The 17,725-nt window shown below is 36.0% G+C and overlaps 1 protein-coding gene across 5 annotated transcripts in view; it reads right to left on the bottom strand.

Moving 5' to 3' along the window:
- Window positions 1–17,725, bottom strand: part of CREB1 (cAMP responsive element binding protein 1) — a 61,753-nt gene that overhangs the window by 13,906 nt on the left and 30,122 nt on the right. For 4 of the 5 annotated variants that reach the window (XR_007155026.1, XM_047872594.1, XM_047872593.1 and 1 more), the window contains 4 exons: window positions 17,400–17,500; window positions 13,172–13,314; window positions 8,361–8,543; window positions 6,218–6,368 (listed from right to left, as the gene is read on the bottom strand). Coding sequence is in view for 4 of the 5 variants with exons in the window: in XM_047872594.1 (XP_047728550.1) it covers window positions 6,218–6,368; window positions 8,361–8,543; window positions 13,172–13,314; window positions 17,400–17,500 (578 nt within the window). In the remaining variant the exon portion in view is untranslated. Of the gene's footprint in view, window positions 1–6,217; window positions 6,369–7,200; window positions 7,264–8,360; window positions 8,544–13,171; window positions 13,315–17,399; window positions 17,501–17,725 lie in introns of those variants that run through there. The other variant, XM_047872596.1, reaches the window with a different exon arrangement.

The raw sequence follows: 17,725 nt of genomic DNA on the forward strand, positions 1-17,725 counted from the left end.
CAGAGTCAGAGAAGCTAGTATGAATTCATATTTATTTTAGTAATATACAAATACAGAAATTTAGATGTGTGCATACATCAGCTAGTACACATACATATTTAGTGACACCACCTTTTGAGAGGGCCCAGAAGTGCGATACCTGGTAGCAAAGAGCATAGGTGATGCCCTCTTCTTGATTTCTATGTACCATTTTCCAATAAAAGGAACTTAGGAAGAAATGGTTAGTTCCAAGGCTAAGGCAGGGAACACACAAATAAGAAGCTGAATCTGGACAATCTTGTAGTGTCAGACAATAAGGACATGTTTAAAAAAAAGGGGACATGTCAAAAGGATAAAAGGAAACCAACTTGTAAGAGCTCTCAAAAGTCAAAGCTGGAATAATCTGAACATAAATAAATAGTATAAGTTATAGTGTAATTTATAAAGTAAATATCCACAATATATTTATTTATACATATAAGTAAGTAGGGAAGAAGGGACAGATTTTCCTTATAAAAGAATTCCAGTTAATAAATGTATTAGGGACAGGGGAAATAGAAAAACCCTCATCTGAATATCACTAGTGAATACTAAAATTAATGGGCAAAACTTTAAAGAGAAATAAGGTATCTGCACAGCCTTCAAGTCTCTCCCCTCAAATATACCAATTACTATGGTGGTTTTTTGCCTAAGACCATAAATTCTTTGATATTCTCCTTTTTGACTTTCATCTCTCTTTGAATGTGGGCTAGATTTAGTGATCTGCTTCTAAGGAATAGAGTGTAAAACTAGAAAAATGGTAACTCTGCAGGAGACACCTGGACCCCACTTTAACCAAGGAATCAAAGTTAACATCACCACCACTAACAAGTCATACTGGTATGCGCTACCTCAATACAGTATGACAAGAAAGGCACGTTACACTTCTGTGGTATTATCCCTCCAAATCCATTACCTCAGTCTGTAAGAAAATGTCACATAAGCCCACCCAAACTGAGGGATATTCTAAAAGAAACCTGACCACTACTCTTCAAAAGTGACAAGGCCATGAAAGTCAAAAGAGAAAGCATCACAGTTTGCAGGACATGAGTAGGCATGGTGACTAAATGCAGTGGGTAGGTACCCTGGACTGGATTCTGGAAGAGAAAAGGAATATAAGTGGAATAACTGAGGCTATCCGAATAAAGTGTACAGTCTGTTTAATAGTATAGTATTATGGTATACAACACTACGTTGTATACTACACCATATAACATATTGACTGTGTTAATATAACATATAATATGCTGTCATATGCCCATAGTATATGACAGATGTTAGCTTCTTAGTTTTGGTAACTGAAGCCTGGTTATGTCATATGCTAAAATCAGAGAAAGCTGGATAAAGAGTATCTAGAATTCTGTACTACTTTCACAACTCTTCTGTAACCTAAAATTATTTAAAAATAAAAAATTAAGAACTATACATTAAAAATATATTATTTATTTTTGCACATATATATTAGGGAAAAAATTATACTCCAGAATGTTAACATTTTGGGTGGCACAATTAGTGATGATTAAATTTTTAGCTTATGTTTTCTAATGTTCTTGTATAATTAGCATGTTTCACATGTGTAATAAAAACAAAAGTAGGGGGCACTTGGGTGGCTTGGTCAGTTAAGCGTCAGACTTCAGCTCAGGTCATGATCTCATGGTTCATGAGTTCAAGCCCTGCATTGGGCTCTGTGCTGACAGCTTGGAGCCTGGAGCCTGGAGCTTGGAGCCTGCTTTGGATTCTATGTCTCCCTCCCTCTCTCTGCCCCTCTGCTGCTGGTGCTCTCTCTCTCTCTCAAAAATAAACATTAAAAAAAATAAATAAAAACAAACAAACTCACCCCCACCACCCAAACAAAGTGGGATTATACATACTCTCTGGTAACCTGCTTTTTTCCACTATGAACATCTTCCTATCTCAATAAAAATGCCATCTATATATTCTTAAATTTATTTTTTTTTAAAGTTTATTTGAAAGAAAGTGTGTGCGCGTGAGAGAGCGTGAGTATGAGTGGGGGAGGGGCAGAGAGAGAGAGAATCCCAAGCAATCGCCAAGCTAGAAGCATGGATGAGGGGGCTGATCTCATGAACTGTGAGATCATGATCATGAAACCAAAAGACGCTTAAGTGACTGAGCCACCCAGGCGCTCCCCTCCCCCCATCTCTATTCATTCTTAAAGGATGATTGTATGTGGCTGAATGTATACAATGTGTACAATGAACATGCCTTAATTTACATGGCATACCCTTCAATTGTCTGGAATTTTTCCAAAACTATTTTTTTTTTTTTACCTCATTTCTAATTCATTTTCTATGAATTTGCCTATTCATATCCTTAACTCTCTTCTGACCTGTCAAATGTTCCTAGTTTGTTTGCTTTGCTACTGTATCTTTTGCTTGGCTAAACAGGGGTTTTATATTTTCATACATGTAGTCAAACCTATGTAACCTTTACGTTTATTACTTCTGCCTTTAGGAAATCTATTAAAATCCTCCTGCATTCTAAAATTATACAACAAGGATAGTGAATTGTATTACTGTCATAATTTTTTACTCCTCCCTCCCCAAGCGAAGAAAACACAAGTGGATGCCATGTTCACCCCCAGCAAGCAGATGATTTAAAAAGCATTGCCTTTTCCCCTTTGCTACACAAGTGACATGCTTTGTCAGAAAAGGTGCTTCTCCTTTAGTTGGGAGCATGTGGAAGAGGGCCAAGCAGCTGGCTAGCAGCTGTCAAATGTAATGTGAGGAAGAGGCTTTGTTGTTCTCAGACACTGAGATTTGGGGTTTTTTGTTATTGTTACTGAAGCAACAAAAAGTAAAATAATAACCATCTGTCCTTTCTTTTAGACTTCTTATCACTTATCTTCATTTTTGAGTAAATGGTAACTTGGACGGTGTAGAATTTAGGGAATGACAACTCTTCTCATCAAAGTTCAATTTAAGACAGGCTGTGTTTGAGGTACATAAGGGACATTGATCCTAGGGAGTATGCTCAGGACAGCGCTCCTCTAACTTTTCCACCGAAGTACCCTTAATGGGCAGAGCAAACTAAAAATGGGGATTCTGGGGACACAAGCCAAAATACCACTGCTGGTGTGAATTTCTTTTAAATTTCTTACCTTACAAATGTTTATTTTGCTCAAATTTTTGTGAACTAAACATTGGAGGAAAGCATTCCAAGTTTACTTCTTGGGGCTACGTATATCTCAGCACACTGGCATGTGCTCTGGTTTGAGAGGCACAGCAGGAGAGAGCTGCAGGCTGGAATCCGAGAAGCACCATGCCCACAGGCTTTCGCGCCAGACATAATAGGCTCAAATCTCAGCTCTACCAAGTTTTCTGTTTGTTTTTTTTTAAAGATTTTATTTTTAAGCAATCTCCACACCCAATGTGGGGCTTGAACTCACACCCCCAAGATGAAAAAGAGTCGCATGCTTTACTGACTGAGCCAGCCAGGCACCCCTGCACCAATTTCTTAAAAGGTGTGACCTTGGCAAGACAGTTAACTTCTCTCTGAAGTATAGCTCCTCTGTGAAGTGGAGATAAGCTTCTACTCATTATAGGTAGAACTAATATGTAAAGAAACTAGGTACAGTGTCCAGCATAAACTGGCCCCTAATATTAAAAGTACCTCAGGAAAAAGGTCAAAGCCAAAATATAGAATCAGGAGATAGCAACATATAGGTGATACCTGAAATAAATACACGGGTATAAATGAACGTCTCAAGGGAAAACTTCAAAAGTAGTCAGAAAACCAGGTGAATAAACCAAAGAAGAGTTCAGGAGAAAAAGTAGATAGACAAAAATGTCAAATATTCCATAAAGGTAAAATGAAAAGAGAATACTAGATTGCCAAGTGAGAAGGAATCTGTATCTTTTAAAGACGTTAAGAGTGGTGTGGTGGTCACAGAAGCCACATTCTAATGAATGGAAGTTGGAAAAGCAGCAGCAGCAGTAACATGGGAATAAAGGGAAAAGGGAACCATAGCAGAGTCAATGGGAAGTTTCCTTATAGTGAAACTAAATCCAAGACAAAGTATTTTATTAAAGAGTCCGTGGTAAGTCAGGTAGCTTCCCTGAAGATCCCAGGCCAGCAAAGGTTGTTAGGAACTGCAGCTATGTATGCCCTGTCCCTAACTTGGGGTGTATGTATATGGGGGGAGGGGAGAGGGTGGGAGAGGAAGGGGCGAGACATAAATTACATGGATAAAAAAGGAAATTTAGTCTGCCAGCCAAATTAACAAGTTTTCATACATAGGCAGCTCTCTGCTGTATACAAGAGAGCAGACAAGAAGCTATATGGTGCTGCCTCCTTACCCACTGATTACACCGCCTATTTCTATATACTATATTTAGTATACTATATTTAGTATATTCTATATACTATATTTCTATAATATATATATATTCTATTTCTGTATATATATTACACCTCTCTTCTATATAAGGGGAAACATTTCTGGCCCACAGAGCCCAACTACATAGACACAACATGAAGTCCTTCTGTTGTTTTTATCATCAAGAGGGTTTATCTTCCATCGGATTGCTCTACTGTGTCTTGATTAGAACTGGTTTCTTTACTAAGCGCTACTGTTTTAAATTTTACAACCTGGCCTTTACTAAAGACTTCTTAATCGGACTTACTTCAAATTTTTGAAAGGGTTAAACATTTCTTTACAAACATTTTAAAACTGAAAAGATTTAAATACAAAGTTTAATTTATATTTTAAAATATATTTAAATGAATGCAACTTTTAATGCTTCTGTTATAATTCCTAAGGAAAATCACAGACTGATGGAGCACAAATAAAATAAGCCACTTGGCATATTTTGAACTCTTTTCCTAATATCCCAGAAAAAGCCCTGCCATTTCTCATAGCTTAGATGTAATTTACTAACACTCTATAACAGCTAAGAATATTTTAGGAACAAAAGAGGTTGAACTGAACAGAAACAGGAAACTTCATAAAAACAAATATTTCGAGGGGTGCCTGAGTGGCTCAGTCAATTAGGTGTCGACTCTTGGTTTCAACTCAGGTCGTGATCTTATGGTTCGTGAGATTGAGCCCAGCATCAGGCTCTGTGCTTGACGGTGTGGAGCCTGCTTGGGATTCTCTCCCTCTCTCTCTCTCAAAATAAATAAATAAATAAGTAGGTAAATAAACATTAAAAAAAAAATTTCAACTGAACATTGCAGTTACAAAGTGCCTTTAGAGGAATAGGATACTTGTCTCATAGAGCAGCCCTTTGGGCAGGTGGTGGAATCTCGTTTTACAAAGAAGAAAACTGCAGCTGAGAGGGTTAATGTATTCTTCCAAAGTCACAGCAAAAAGGGCAGTCCAGGACTTGCATCCAGACAATCTAAATTCAATCCCTACATTTCTTTTATCTCATCACAGTGTTTGAAAAATCTTGGGATGAACAGCAGAGGAATATTTTCGCCAATATCAAATGTTTAGATCTTTATATATACCTTTATTTTCATTCTCTTTGCTTTGTCTTAAAGTCATTTCCATATTAAATCCTAAGCTAAATAAATAAAAAATACTAAAGTAAATATAATAAAAACATCTTACTGTTTTTTTATTGACAAAACTACTTACAGCTATGAATTTATGAGAATTACTTTACCCACATTTCATAGATTTTGATACGTAGCAATTTCATTGTTGAAGACTAACTCTAAGATTTTATCTAAGAACCAGGTATTAGAATTAATCTATTTCTGAAGAAACCTTTAGGTGTTAAACTGTTAATTTTCAATAAAGATGGTCTTCATTAAAACAGTGGCCATCATACATTTACTTTATTACAAGTAACTTACTATAAATGAAACAATTTTAATATCCATACTTGAACCTCTTGATCTTCTCGAATAAGACTTGTCATGAAAAGAAACAATATTTAAATAACCTAGCTAGTTGGTTAGAGCATAGTGAAAATATAGCAGAGTTGTGTATTAAATCTCTCATGGAGAAATTGCACAAAAGAAAACCATGAGTAAAGACTGACCCATAATCCCATTAACCATTTCATAAGTGCTGCTTATTAAATAAAGAAGTTTCAGCAACATCCATCAATTCTACCAGAAAAAAAGGTCAACACCAAGATCATATTCTCAGCAGACTTAAAGACACACGTCTGGCGGAATCTGAAGACGACCTGACCTCCCACAATCTGAGTAAATGCACTGTATGTACCTGTTCTTCATGAGGCGAACCTCTCTCTTTCGTGCTGCTTCTTCAGCAGGCTGCGTAGGAAGTGCTGGGGAGGATGCCATAACAACTCCGGGGGCAATGGTGCTAGTGGGTGCTGTGCGAATCTGGTATGTCTGTACATCTCCAGAGGCAGCTGAGAAGAAAAACCGTGAACGTGGTGTAAAGACACTGAAGCACCGTGACTTGGTAAAACTACGCTGTGTCAATCATCAATCTAAACATACATTTTGGATTGCAAGGGAAAAAAAAGAAGGAATGTGATTGTAACTAAAACATTGAACTAATCAGCCCTCTTTGGGTCATTACTGACAAATAATTTCCAATTTAATGTATTTATTAGTATAGACACGTGGGTGAAAGAGGCCTTCACCTATGTCTTCTGGGTCTTGTATTTATCTTTCATTGGAATGCAGTTCTATTCTGTTAACATGCTTACCAACCTTAAGTCTAAAAGGTAAGTAGGGCACAGCTTGGATGATCTTCCTAGATAGAGTATACTCCTCAATGTCTTCCTTTGATATTGGTAAATTCATATTAAAAAATTTCAAGTAGACTCTTGCCACGACATAAAAACGACCATGATTTTTCATAAAATAGCAAAATGGAAGAGAAAATAAAGCATTATGGTCAACTATTATAAATTTCTAATTGAAACAAAACTGTAAGTATGAAAACGTGTACCACGTGATGCCAATTATATTACTTGTTTTAATGTAAATGCTAATGGCTAAATAAACCGAAGTTTATTTTTCTACCTAAATGATCTATCACTTGTGAAAAGAAACACAACCATTATTTGTCAAACTGCTTCTAGAAACAGCTTAGGAATATGCCCTCCTAAGAATAAAGAACCTAACACTATCTGAGAGAATTTAAAGGTCTGTATAAAATTAGCCATGTTAGTCATTAATTTCAATTAAAATGTGTAGTCTGAGTGGAAAAGATTTATATACTAAACATGTTACCATCTTCAAACTGACGTTCAGAATTCAAATTCACTGACATCCTGCTTTACAATTTTTGAGTACCTGCATGTAAAGTGAAAAGGTGTTTTACTCCCATTAATAAACAAAATATTATCTTCTTCAAATATTATTTGTTTAGTAATAGAATATATTCTGTAAATACATTAGGGCCTTTTAAATAAATGATGACTCTCTAGTTGGGTGTTTTAGGATTATTCAAAAATTATCATCTATGGTGAAGGGGTAAGATGGTCACTACCTAACAGAGGCAAAATATATTATTATTAATAAAAATATTTTTAGAAACAGATTTTAAAAGTATTTCCTCAACATGCAAGTTTCAAGCTGGCATAAATCATACTCTTAAAATATTCAAATAGATTCAAAGAAAAACGGTCAACTCCTATCCGTAAAGATTCCTAAGACCAATAAATTATTTAATTTAAAAACTAAAACAAAGCAAAAAAAGCTATTTCTACAGTCATCAAGGATTTAACTACTACTTCTTCTCTATAGACCAGTAGACTTACAAACTGGTATAAGATATTTCAGAACATACTGCTTTCATTTGAAATAAAAAATGATGATCTTAGAAATTAGGATGTCAATTTCTTGAGTAAGAAGTAGAGAAACAGATTAGTTAGTAAGTTCTATACCCAATGTGGGGCTTGAACTCACAATCCTGAGATCAAGATTGCATGCTCTACCAACTGAGGCAGCAAGGTGCTTGGAACCTCTGATGATTCTTAGCAGTGATTTAATAAAACTCTTATTTGACACATGAATAAAAATGAGGCCCAGAGAGGTGAGTCCTACTCAAGATCACACAGCAAAACTATGCAGTTAGATCTAGAATCTAGCTTTCCTAACTCCTGATTTCACTATCTTTCCTTGTAACCTACCCTTGTTTCTCCTATCCCCAAATGCTGGAAGTGTTAAAGAGGTTATATTTTTTAAACTGAAAATAGTTGTTTTTATGCCATGACATTTGGGTCCAACTGGAAAAATAGAAGAGTTTATGGAGAACATTATCTATAATGAAAACAAAATTAACTACATTTTCACAGTGCTCTGCAGTATCATACTTACTTTATCTGAGTTTATAAAATTTTTACCCTTTCAAAGAATTTACCACACCTATGAATTCTGAATTCTCTTACCTTGAACAACAACTTGGTTGCTGGGCACTAAGATCTGCTGTCCGTCAGTGGTCTGTGCGTACTGTAGAATGGTAGTGCCCGGCTGAGTGGCAGCTGCATTGGTCATGGTTAATGTTTGCAGGCCCTGTACCCCATCGGTACCATTGTTAGCCAGCTGTATTGCTCCTCCCTGGGTAATGGCAACTAAAACCCAATGGATTTTATGGTTATCAGTTTAATTAATACCATATCAAACTTTTACAACACACTACATTCAGTAGAATAATGTGTAAGACCTGATCTAGGAGAAGTTATTATAGCAAATGACACGGCCAAGAAGGATTTGGTAGGATTTGGTAGACTCAAGTAACTTTCTGCTCAGGAGACCCATATCCTATTGCTAGAATATAAATGCACTCTATGAACCATATTGTAATTTATAGTAACACCTGTTAATAATTTTTTAAAAAATGAATGAAAAATGTTAAATTCCTTTGTAAGTGGTTGGTTCAGAGGAGGTACCACTTTGTGATCCATATTTCCTTTATTCTAGTCTTAATTATGCAATATTTTAATTGTTTAATATTCGCTATCCCGCTAGAAAGTAAATTTCTTGAAGGCAGAAAATGTGATTTTTCTTCTCTATTTTCACATAGTTAGCAAAGAAATGGGCAGTAAAAGGCACCCAATAAATGGCTGTTTTAATACACAATTAATAAAGCAGTTCAGTAGCGCATTCTGTTCTCTAACTCAGTGAGCAATGCTTAAACTGTAACAAACGTCCACTCAGCGAAACTGATACATCCTGTGAGACTCATTTATCATAGAGTATCTCGCAAAGTTAAAAATTAGTGCTCAAGATCAATCATTTAGAAAAACTATTTAACTGCCATTTCTGTTACATATCCAAGCATCTCATACAGGATCCTTTGATTATTCACTAACTAACCACACTTGTCATTCACCTGTTATGAAGTAATCAACTTTGGCTCATACTAAAAGATATTTCACTTTATTAAAAAAAAAATGAATTCACCTTCATACTACAGTAGATGGAAAAGTTAAGAGAAAGAGGTAGGTTATTATTTTATTCGAACAAAGCAATCCTTTAGCTACCAGCATTAAGTTGGTGGTTGGATCCTCTCGAGATACTCTCCCTCTTAAAAGTTTTCCAGAAAGGGGCGCCTGGGTGGCGCAGTCGGTTAAGCGTCCGACTTCAGCCAGGTCACGATCTCGCGGTCCGGGAGTTCGAGCCCTGCGTCAGGCTCTGGGCTGATGGCTCAGAGCCTGGAGCCTGTTTCCGATTCTGTGTCTCCCTCTCTCTCTGCCCCTCCCCCATTCATGCTCTGTCTCTCTCTGTCCCAAAAATAAACAAACGTTGAAAAAAAAAAAAAATTTAAAAGTTTTCCAGAAAGAGGACTAAAATCACAATATTACATATAAAATTGCATAATGGATTTTAACTGAGTAAGTCAACATGTCTGACTTATGCATTTTACTTTTTTATTTTGTCTGTTAGAAGGGAGTTATTTGGGATCAATTATCTGCCAGCTCTAAGAAACTAATATGCTGAGTCATCTGTATGAGCAACATTGATTAACTACTGTTCAGTCAAGAAATAATAACAGTAAGTAGCTATGATTTGCTTTAGCAAATGATAAATGATACCTATTGGAAATTAAGATACTGGCATTTATAATCCATCTACTTTAGCTAAGTCTGTAAGTTTTACTTCTCTTAGGCAATTAAAAAAAAGGAATATGTAAGAACTGTATTGAGATTAAAATGGCAGGTAACTTGAAAGAATCAGAAGGGGAACAATCAAACCACAATTTCTTCTTGGCTACATACCAATGAACTCAAGGTGGGAGAAAAGAAGTAGGAAACTAGGTATCAGCAGATCTGGGTTCTAGTCCAGGTTCCATCAGTACACTGTTATTTGAATCTGTCATCTCTTCTGTAAAAATATCCGGTTCTAGCCATACTAACTACAACTATAAAAATCAAATGAAGTCATATATATGAAAGTACTCTGAAAACAAAAGTCTGATCCTATCAGACATGTTTTTCTCTGTACTATTTATTTATATACTTGATTATTCCAAAAGGATTTGGGATGGCTTTCAATAAAACTAAATTCATTAAAACAAGAAGAAAAAGATAGAAGTCAAGTAACTGATGTGTCTCTACCACAGAGATTCTACCAGAAAATCTAGAGGAAGAATACAATTAAACATAAACTCAGCTGAGATTCTGAGTAAAGTGAACACAAGGAAAACATCATAGGTTATAGTTGTATTTAGTGAAACCAAAGATTCAAGTTCCAAATGATAGACACTTGTGTTTCTAACTTAGAATTCCTCAAAAAAGACTTTACTAGGAACTGTGAACAAAGTAATGGATAAAACTACTAACAGCATTAAATTAAAAAAAAAAAAAACACAAAAAAACAATGTATGGAAGGAATACAAACTGGTGCAGCCACTGGGATGTGCTTTGATTCGACAATTGCACTCTTTTTAAAAAAAAATTTTTTTTAATGTTTATTTATTTTTGAGAGGGAGAGATAGCATAATATGGGGCTCAAACCGGGAGATCATGATCTGAGCCTAAGTTAGACACTTAACCGACTAGGCCATCCAAGTGCCCCAACAATTCCACTCTTTGGATGCTATCCCACTGAGACCTTATCACATATATAAGAATGTTCATGTCTTACTGTTTAAAACAATAGAAATGTCCTAAATGTTTACCAATGTGTGTGTGTACGTATATGTGTGGGGGCGGGGGATGTTTAAATAAAAGTTACATTTATATAGTGAAACACAATGTAGCTGTTGAAGAAATTATATATATAGTACATAAGTAATGTAGGTCTCACTTGTATAAAAATACTGTACATGGTAACATATTTATGTATAAATAAAATGAGAAAGAATGGACAGATATATACCAAACTCTTACTACTGGGGAGAGATGAAAAGGATTAAGTTAAGAAACATATAAATGTTGTATATGTGTCAAGAACATAATGTTAAATCAATTCCATCAAGGAAATAGGTGTATACTCTATGAGAATAATGGATAATGCAATAAAATTTTAAAAATCTCAAAGTATGAACTTTCTAAAACTAGCAATTTTCACTTGCTGGGACAGAGTGGTATGCCAAATTAAACATCTACATTTCTGAATTTGCCTTCCCTATTTGAGATTCTATATGCCTTTTCTCTAAAGAGCATGCTTTCTAGTTCAAGTGAGATTCCCTGCACAACTGAATTACTGTTACTAACAGGAGTGTGGTGTATCCCTCAGGTTTCTGTTGAAGTACAGAGAAAAGTAAATGTCATATATCAATGTCTCAGAACACACATCTTGAATACTTCAAATTATTTGGATATAAGTGTTACAAAACCCACAGACATGTATATAGATGGTACCTGTTTGTCTCCGCCAACAAAGAACTCAAGAAGGAAAAAAGGTGACTGAACTCCAGTAAGCACAATGTGAACAAGAAGCTAGTCAAAAAAATGCTTTCCTTCTACTCACTTTCAAAAGTTTCAGCTTCAGGACAGCTAAAAAGTCTGCTACTTAGGAATCTGTTTTTAATACAGTTGGAATGCAAATTAGTTATGTAAACAAAGGCTGAACTATACAAAAACTGTTAATTTGGGACTCAAACTTTTATACACATTCCTGACACAGATCACCCCTGGGCATTAGAAAATTAATGCAACAAGGGAGTGTCAATGAGTACATTTAATTTGCAATAAGGAAGAAAGGGGGGGAAACTACATAATGGCAAGCAATGGATTTTTTTCAACTTTATTTTGAGACAGAAACAACACGTGTGGTAGGGGTAGAGAGAGAGAATCCCAAGCAGACTCCACACTGTGAGTGTGAAGCCCAATGCGGGGCTCAGACTCACAAACCGTGAGGTCATGACCTGAGCTGAAATCAGGAGTTGGACGCTTAACCGACTGAGCCACCCAGGTGCCCTTAGGAAGTACTGGATTTAATGAACACATCAAAATGAAGAAATCTACGTGTGAGGCACTTAAGGAGGCAACAGATACTGGGAAAAGACAGAAAAACACACCATTCACACAAATGCCTCTGATCAAACAAAAGCAGAGCTCAAAAGTACTCTGTAACAGATTTGGGTGAAAGATAAGGAGAGAGACCTAAGTGTCAGATAGAGACATGACAGAAATGGAAACTTTGATAATTTTGCAAAAGAAATCTTTGCGTTCTCTGAGCCCAAAGGCCAACTGTGCTCTAATTTTGGCAGTCCTTATGTTTATGCTATCATAATTCACTATATTACCTTTTACATTAAAAAGAATAATGATTTGAATGTGTTGGTAGACTATAACCAAGCCTGTCGACATCCACCACAAAACATTAAATATGATTTTAAAATGCTACTTTTAGAACAGAAAGTGAATAAAAATAAACCGTTTTTATCCTTAAACATAATCAGAGAATGGTTATCTTATCTGAAAAAGTATGTCCTCTATGACCATCATATATCACACGAGGACTACAATCTAGAGCTCCAAGCAGCAATTCAAAAAACTTTCAAGACTCTCCCGGTGTCTGCACAAAACAAAGGACCACCTAAAGGGCTAAAGTGCTTGAGTCATCCCAACAAAAACCCCGAAGAAAAGAAAATACTTCTGTTCCAGAAGTCTGCACAGTGAACAGTAAAGGAAGTGTAATTGATCACATCCAAGACTGAGGAAAGAGTTGGTACTTGCAGGATTCCTTTAAGGAGAATGCAGCCATTAGTGTTTTGGTCTCACTTTCCAAAGCAGAAATATCTTCTACTCACTGTACTGTCCGCTGCTCGTTTGGTAAATCGGAGTTGGCACCGTTACGGTGGTGATGGCAGGTGCTGAGGTCTCCTCTTCAGACTTCTCTTCTTCAATCCTTGGCACTCCTGGTGCATCTGAAGACAAGTCATTCAAAATTTTCCTAGAAAAAGAGAGAACTGTATTAACTAAAATAAAAGTAACATTTACTGGCTAAATACAAATAACAGGAAAGGAAAATGAGTGGAAAGCTGCTAGTGCTTAGGACAGCAGTTTAAAATGTAAGAACAAGAATAAACCATAAACGGATGAGGAATCAATGTGTCAAAATGAAATCATACAAGGACTAGAAAAAACGATGAATTTCTCTTTAATTTGAATGTAAAGGGAAGCAATCATTCAAAATCTAGGTGTAAGCAGAGGTTAATAAACTTGATTACAGAAAAAAAACCACACAAAAAACCAAATCAAAATAACCTTTTGTAGGGCAAAGAACACCAAAACCAAAGTCAAAAGATGATCAACAACACTAAGAAAAAAATGTTTACATATATTACAGATGAAGGAGCAATAGCCCCAATATATAAAGAACTCTTAAAAATTTAGAGAGGGTGCCTGGGTGGCTCAGTTGGTTGAGCGTCCGACTTTGGCTCAGGTCATGATCTCATGGTTCATGAGTTTGAGCCCTGCATCAGGCTCTCTGCTGTCAGCGTAGAGACTGCTTTGGATCCTCTGTTCCCCTCTCTCTCTGTCCCACCTCACTTGCTCAAGCTCTCCTTCTCAAAAATAAACATTAAAAAAATTGAGGCCAAAAAAAAAAAAAAAAAAAAAAAGAATTAAAAACCTGACTTTAAATGTCTCAACTTTCAGATTGGTAAAAAGTAAAAAACCTGTGAGAAAACAGACACTCTCATTGGTGTGAGTATAAAATTGGCGTACAACCCTTATGGAATGAATGTGATGATGTAACAAAAGTATGTTTACACAGCAATCTTACTTGTAGGAACTTACCCTTAAGATATACTTCCTACAGTACAAAAATACATACACGTAAGGTAATTCATGGTAGCGCTGTTTGTAACTGCAAAATACTGAAGACTATATGCCAACACGTTGGAGAGTGGCTGAATAAACTAGAGCTCATCCAGGTGAGGAGTAAAGCACATACGTTTTGTATATGAAAGAAAGTGAAATAACATGTTTGTTCTGCTATTCTAGAAAAAACTCAGAAAGGATAAACCAGATAGGGTTTCATGAAATTACTTAATCTACTGGGGATGGGTAAGAAAGAAGTAAAAAAAGAAAAAATTGGGAAGGGGCACTTATAAGTGTGTGGATGTTTTTGTACAATTGTGACTTTTGGAACCATGTTCATGTTTTGCATATTAAAAAATAGTATCAACAAGGATGGAGGAAACATTCTAAAAAGGAATACAAATAAAAGCAAATTAACCTTATTGTTATTTCAAACGAGTAACATAATCACAGAGGAGGGGAAAAAACTCAACTCATGCAATTTTTGACATCTTAAATTTCTACGTTCCATCCAAACTCTGCGCACACATTTTGAATAAGTACTGGTCTTTAGAGCAGCATTTTTCAAACTCAGGTCACAACCCGTATGTGGACCATGGAAATGGTTATGTATGTTGTAACCAACGTAAAACAAAAAACAACTGAACATCACACGTAATACGGTGCTGTATTATTTGCTTCAGATGCCTATATATGTGTGTACCTGTATATATATACACCTATGTGTATATGAATATGAATTTGAAATAATAGTATGTATACAGAGAGAAAACTATAAAGATTTTTTCTTATTGTGGATTGTAGTAAAAAAATAAAAGTTTCAAAGCTACTACTTTAGACCTGCATATAATATAAATCTACTTCTCTTTTGCCTGAAGCTAGTAATCATTCTTGTCTTCTCTTTCCAGTTTCTAATATTGTTGCTCCAGACCGTCTTAGTCATTCTTGTATCACAGAGATACAATTCACTTTCTCTTAAAGTAGATTCGAGGGGCGCCTGGGTGGCGCAGCCGGTTGAGCGTCCGACTTCAGCCAGGTCACGATCTTGCGGTCCGTGAGTTCGAGCCCCGCGTCGGGCTCTGGGCTGATGGCTCAGAGCCTGGAGCCTGTTTCCGATTCTGTGTCTCCCTCTCTCTCTGCCCTTCCCCCGTTCATGCTCTGTCTCTCTCTGTCCCAAAAATAAATAAACGTTGAAAAAAAAAAAATTTTAAAGTAGATTCGAGATGTGGTCTGAGCAGTGGGATTAATTCCTTCCCTTAATCTAGACATTAGGTTTTTACCAATGTAGCCTTATGTTATATTGGCTTTTTTTTTGGCAACTGTATGTATCTGTTAATGATAATTAAATAACATAATTACGTTTCTAAAACAATTTTTTTTTTTTTTGAGAGACAGGGAGGGAGGGAGGAAAGGAAGCAGGGAGGAAGGGAGAGAGAGAGAGAGGACATGCTTGAGTGCAAGTGTGCACCAGGGAGGGGCAGAAGGAGAGGGAGAGAGAGAATCCTAAGCAGGCAGGGCTCGATCTCATGACCGTGAGATCATGACCTGACTGAGCCACCCAGGTGTCCTGAAAACAAATTCTTAATCTAGAATCTTGCACTTGAATAACTGGTTTGATTTTAAACTCAAGTTCAGAAATTCTGTAATTATCACCAACAACTGACAGTCTGTTTCCCCGGGCAGCTATGATCCTTCAAAGTACTTGTTCTCCCACCCATTAGGGTATTTCTCCCCTAACGTTCTGTCACTTGCAAAGGTGATGAGCTGGCTTTTCTGTTTTTCAGGTGAACTGCTGGTAAAAATACCAAACCAGGTGAGACCAAGTAAGAGTGCTGTAAGAACTTCCTCTGAGTATAAATTGATCACTACAAAGCTGGGTTGTTCTAAGAAAAACTTATCTTGAATTATCAACTAATCCCCATTTCTCCAATCTTACAAAAGCATATCATAAGGACTCTGTTAAAGATCTCATTGGAGTCAAGACATAAAAGCTAGGTTTCAAGAATTTACAAGCTTAAAACAAAATAACAGATACACAATGACTATAAGGAAAGATACAGTATTTCTCATGAATGTAGCCCCTTCTCTGCATGTGCGCATCTCAGACATTGTTTATTTGATTACGAATTAAGGTGTTACTATTTAAGTGATCTTTGCTAGGATACAGGCTACAACAAAAATATTTTCTTTCCACACGGAGCTCTTATTTTATAAGGTCTACAACTAGAATCTACAGAATTTATTTACAACTATTTGCCTGGAATTTATAGACAGAGAAGCCAAGTGGCTCGTCAACACCTGGTTGGATCCGCTTCAGGATCAAATGTGTTAAAATACTAACACGGGATGTATTTTGAAGTTCAAATCTAAAACTAGATGTATTTAGGAAAAAAAGAAATGAGCATAAATGCATACAACACATACTTGGTAATATAAAATTTCTTAAGATCTCTAAATCAGTTTATTGGTATTCATTTAGGATCCCTCATTTAATTGAGAAATGGGCTAGCATAGGAGCCAAGTGGAAAAAAAAATTTAACCATTCACTGAAAAACAGAAATACCTTAGGCTAGTAACAAGAAAGAATATTAGAAGTTTGAAATTTATTAAACTCTCAAGTAAGCTTACAAAGATTTATGGAATTGCTCTTCCTGGAGATATTGAGCATGGAGACAGTTTCTACATATAAAAAAATGGTTTGGGTCCATGATAGAGGCAAAGCAACCTCTATAGCTGAACACAGAAACTATAGTAAGGTGTCCCTAAAATTAGGGAATATCAGCAAAGTGTCACGCTGCAATAAGGATTACATTAATAAACAGTTATTTACTAAGTACCATGGCGTGAGAAATGGTCTGCAAATGTGATGCTAGGTAGATAAATAGTGTAGTGTGTCAGAACTGACAAACTAGAAGTGCTATAATCCTATCAAATATTCCAAACTTTTTAACATAAAAGCAGCAGCTGGCATGGTTTACAAAAACAGAAGCAAAAAAGAAAAAAAAAATTGTTTATCCAGGACTGTTCAGAGTAAAAAGTTCTCTTATTCTGTACGATAAACTTCAACTTGAGAAGTAACTCAAGATGAAGAGAAGTAACCTAGACGGTCCTAAATTGAGCAGCTAATTGGTCTTCCGACATCTTTTCATCTGCAACTACCTAAAGCTTCCTGACATCTTTGATTCTGAATCTTTTAACTATTAAATTCCATACCTGTAGGAAGGCCTCCTTGAAAGAATTTCTCTTCGTTTTTGGGAATCAGTTACACTATCCACTGACTCCTGTGAATCTTCACTTTCTGCAATAGTTGAAATCTGAAAACAAAGAAGAACTTTATCTTGATAATCGAATTTAGTTCCCATAAAGTTTTTATGAACTTTAAGAAAAAAATCAAATATAAAGCGATGTACATAAACCTTGCACATGCTTCAGTAGAAAAAAATCAATTTTTATGGGAGACAACCACACCAATCACATTCTTCTCCCCTTTACTTATCCTATTGAAGTCAGTTAGTCTTAAGATTTTTTTGGTCAAAACC

This window comes from Prionailurus viverrinus, chromosome C1 (genome assembly GCF_022837055.1).
Source record: "Prionailurus viverrinus isolate Anna chromosome C1, UM_Priviv_1.0, whole genome shotgun sequence".
Lineage (NCBI taxonomy): Eukaryota > Metazoa > Chordata > Mammalia > Carnivora > Felidae > Prionailurus > Prionailurus viverrinus.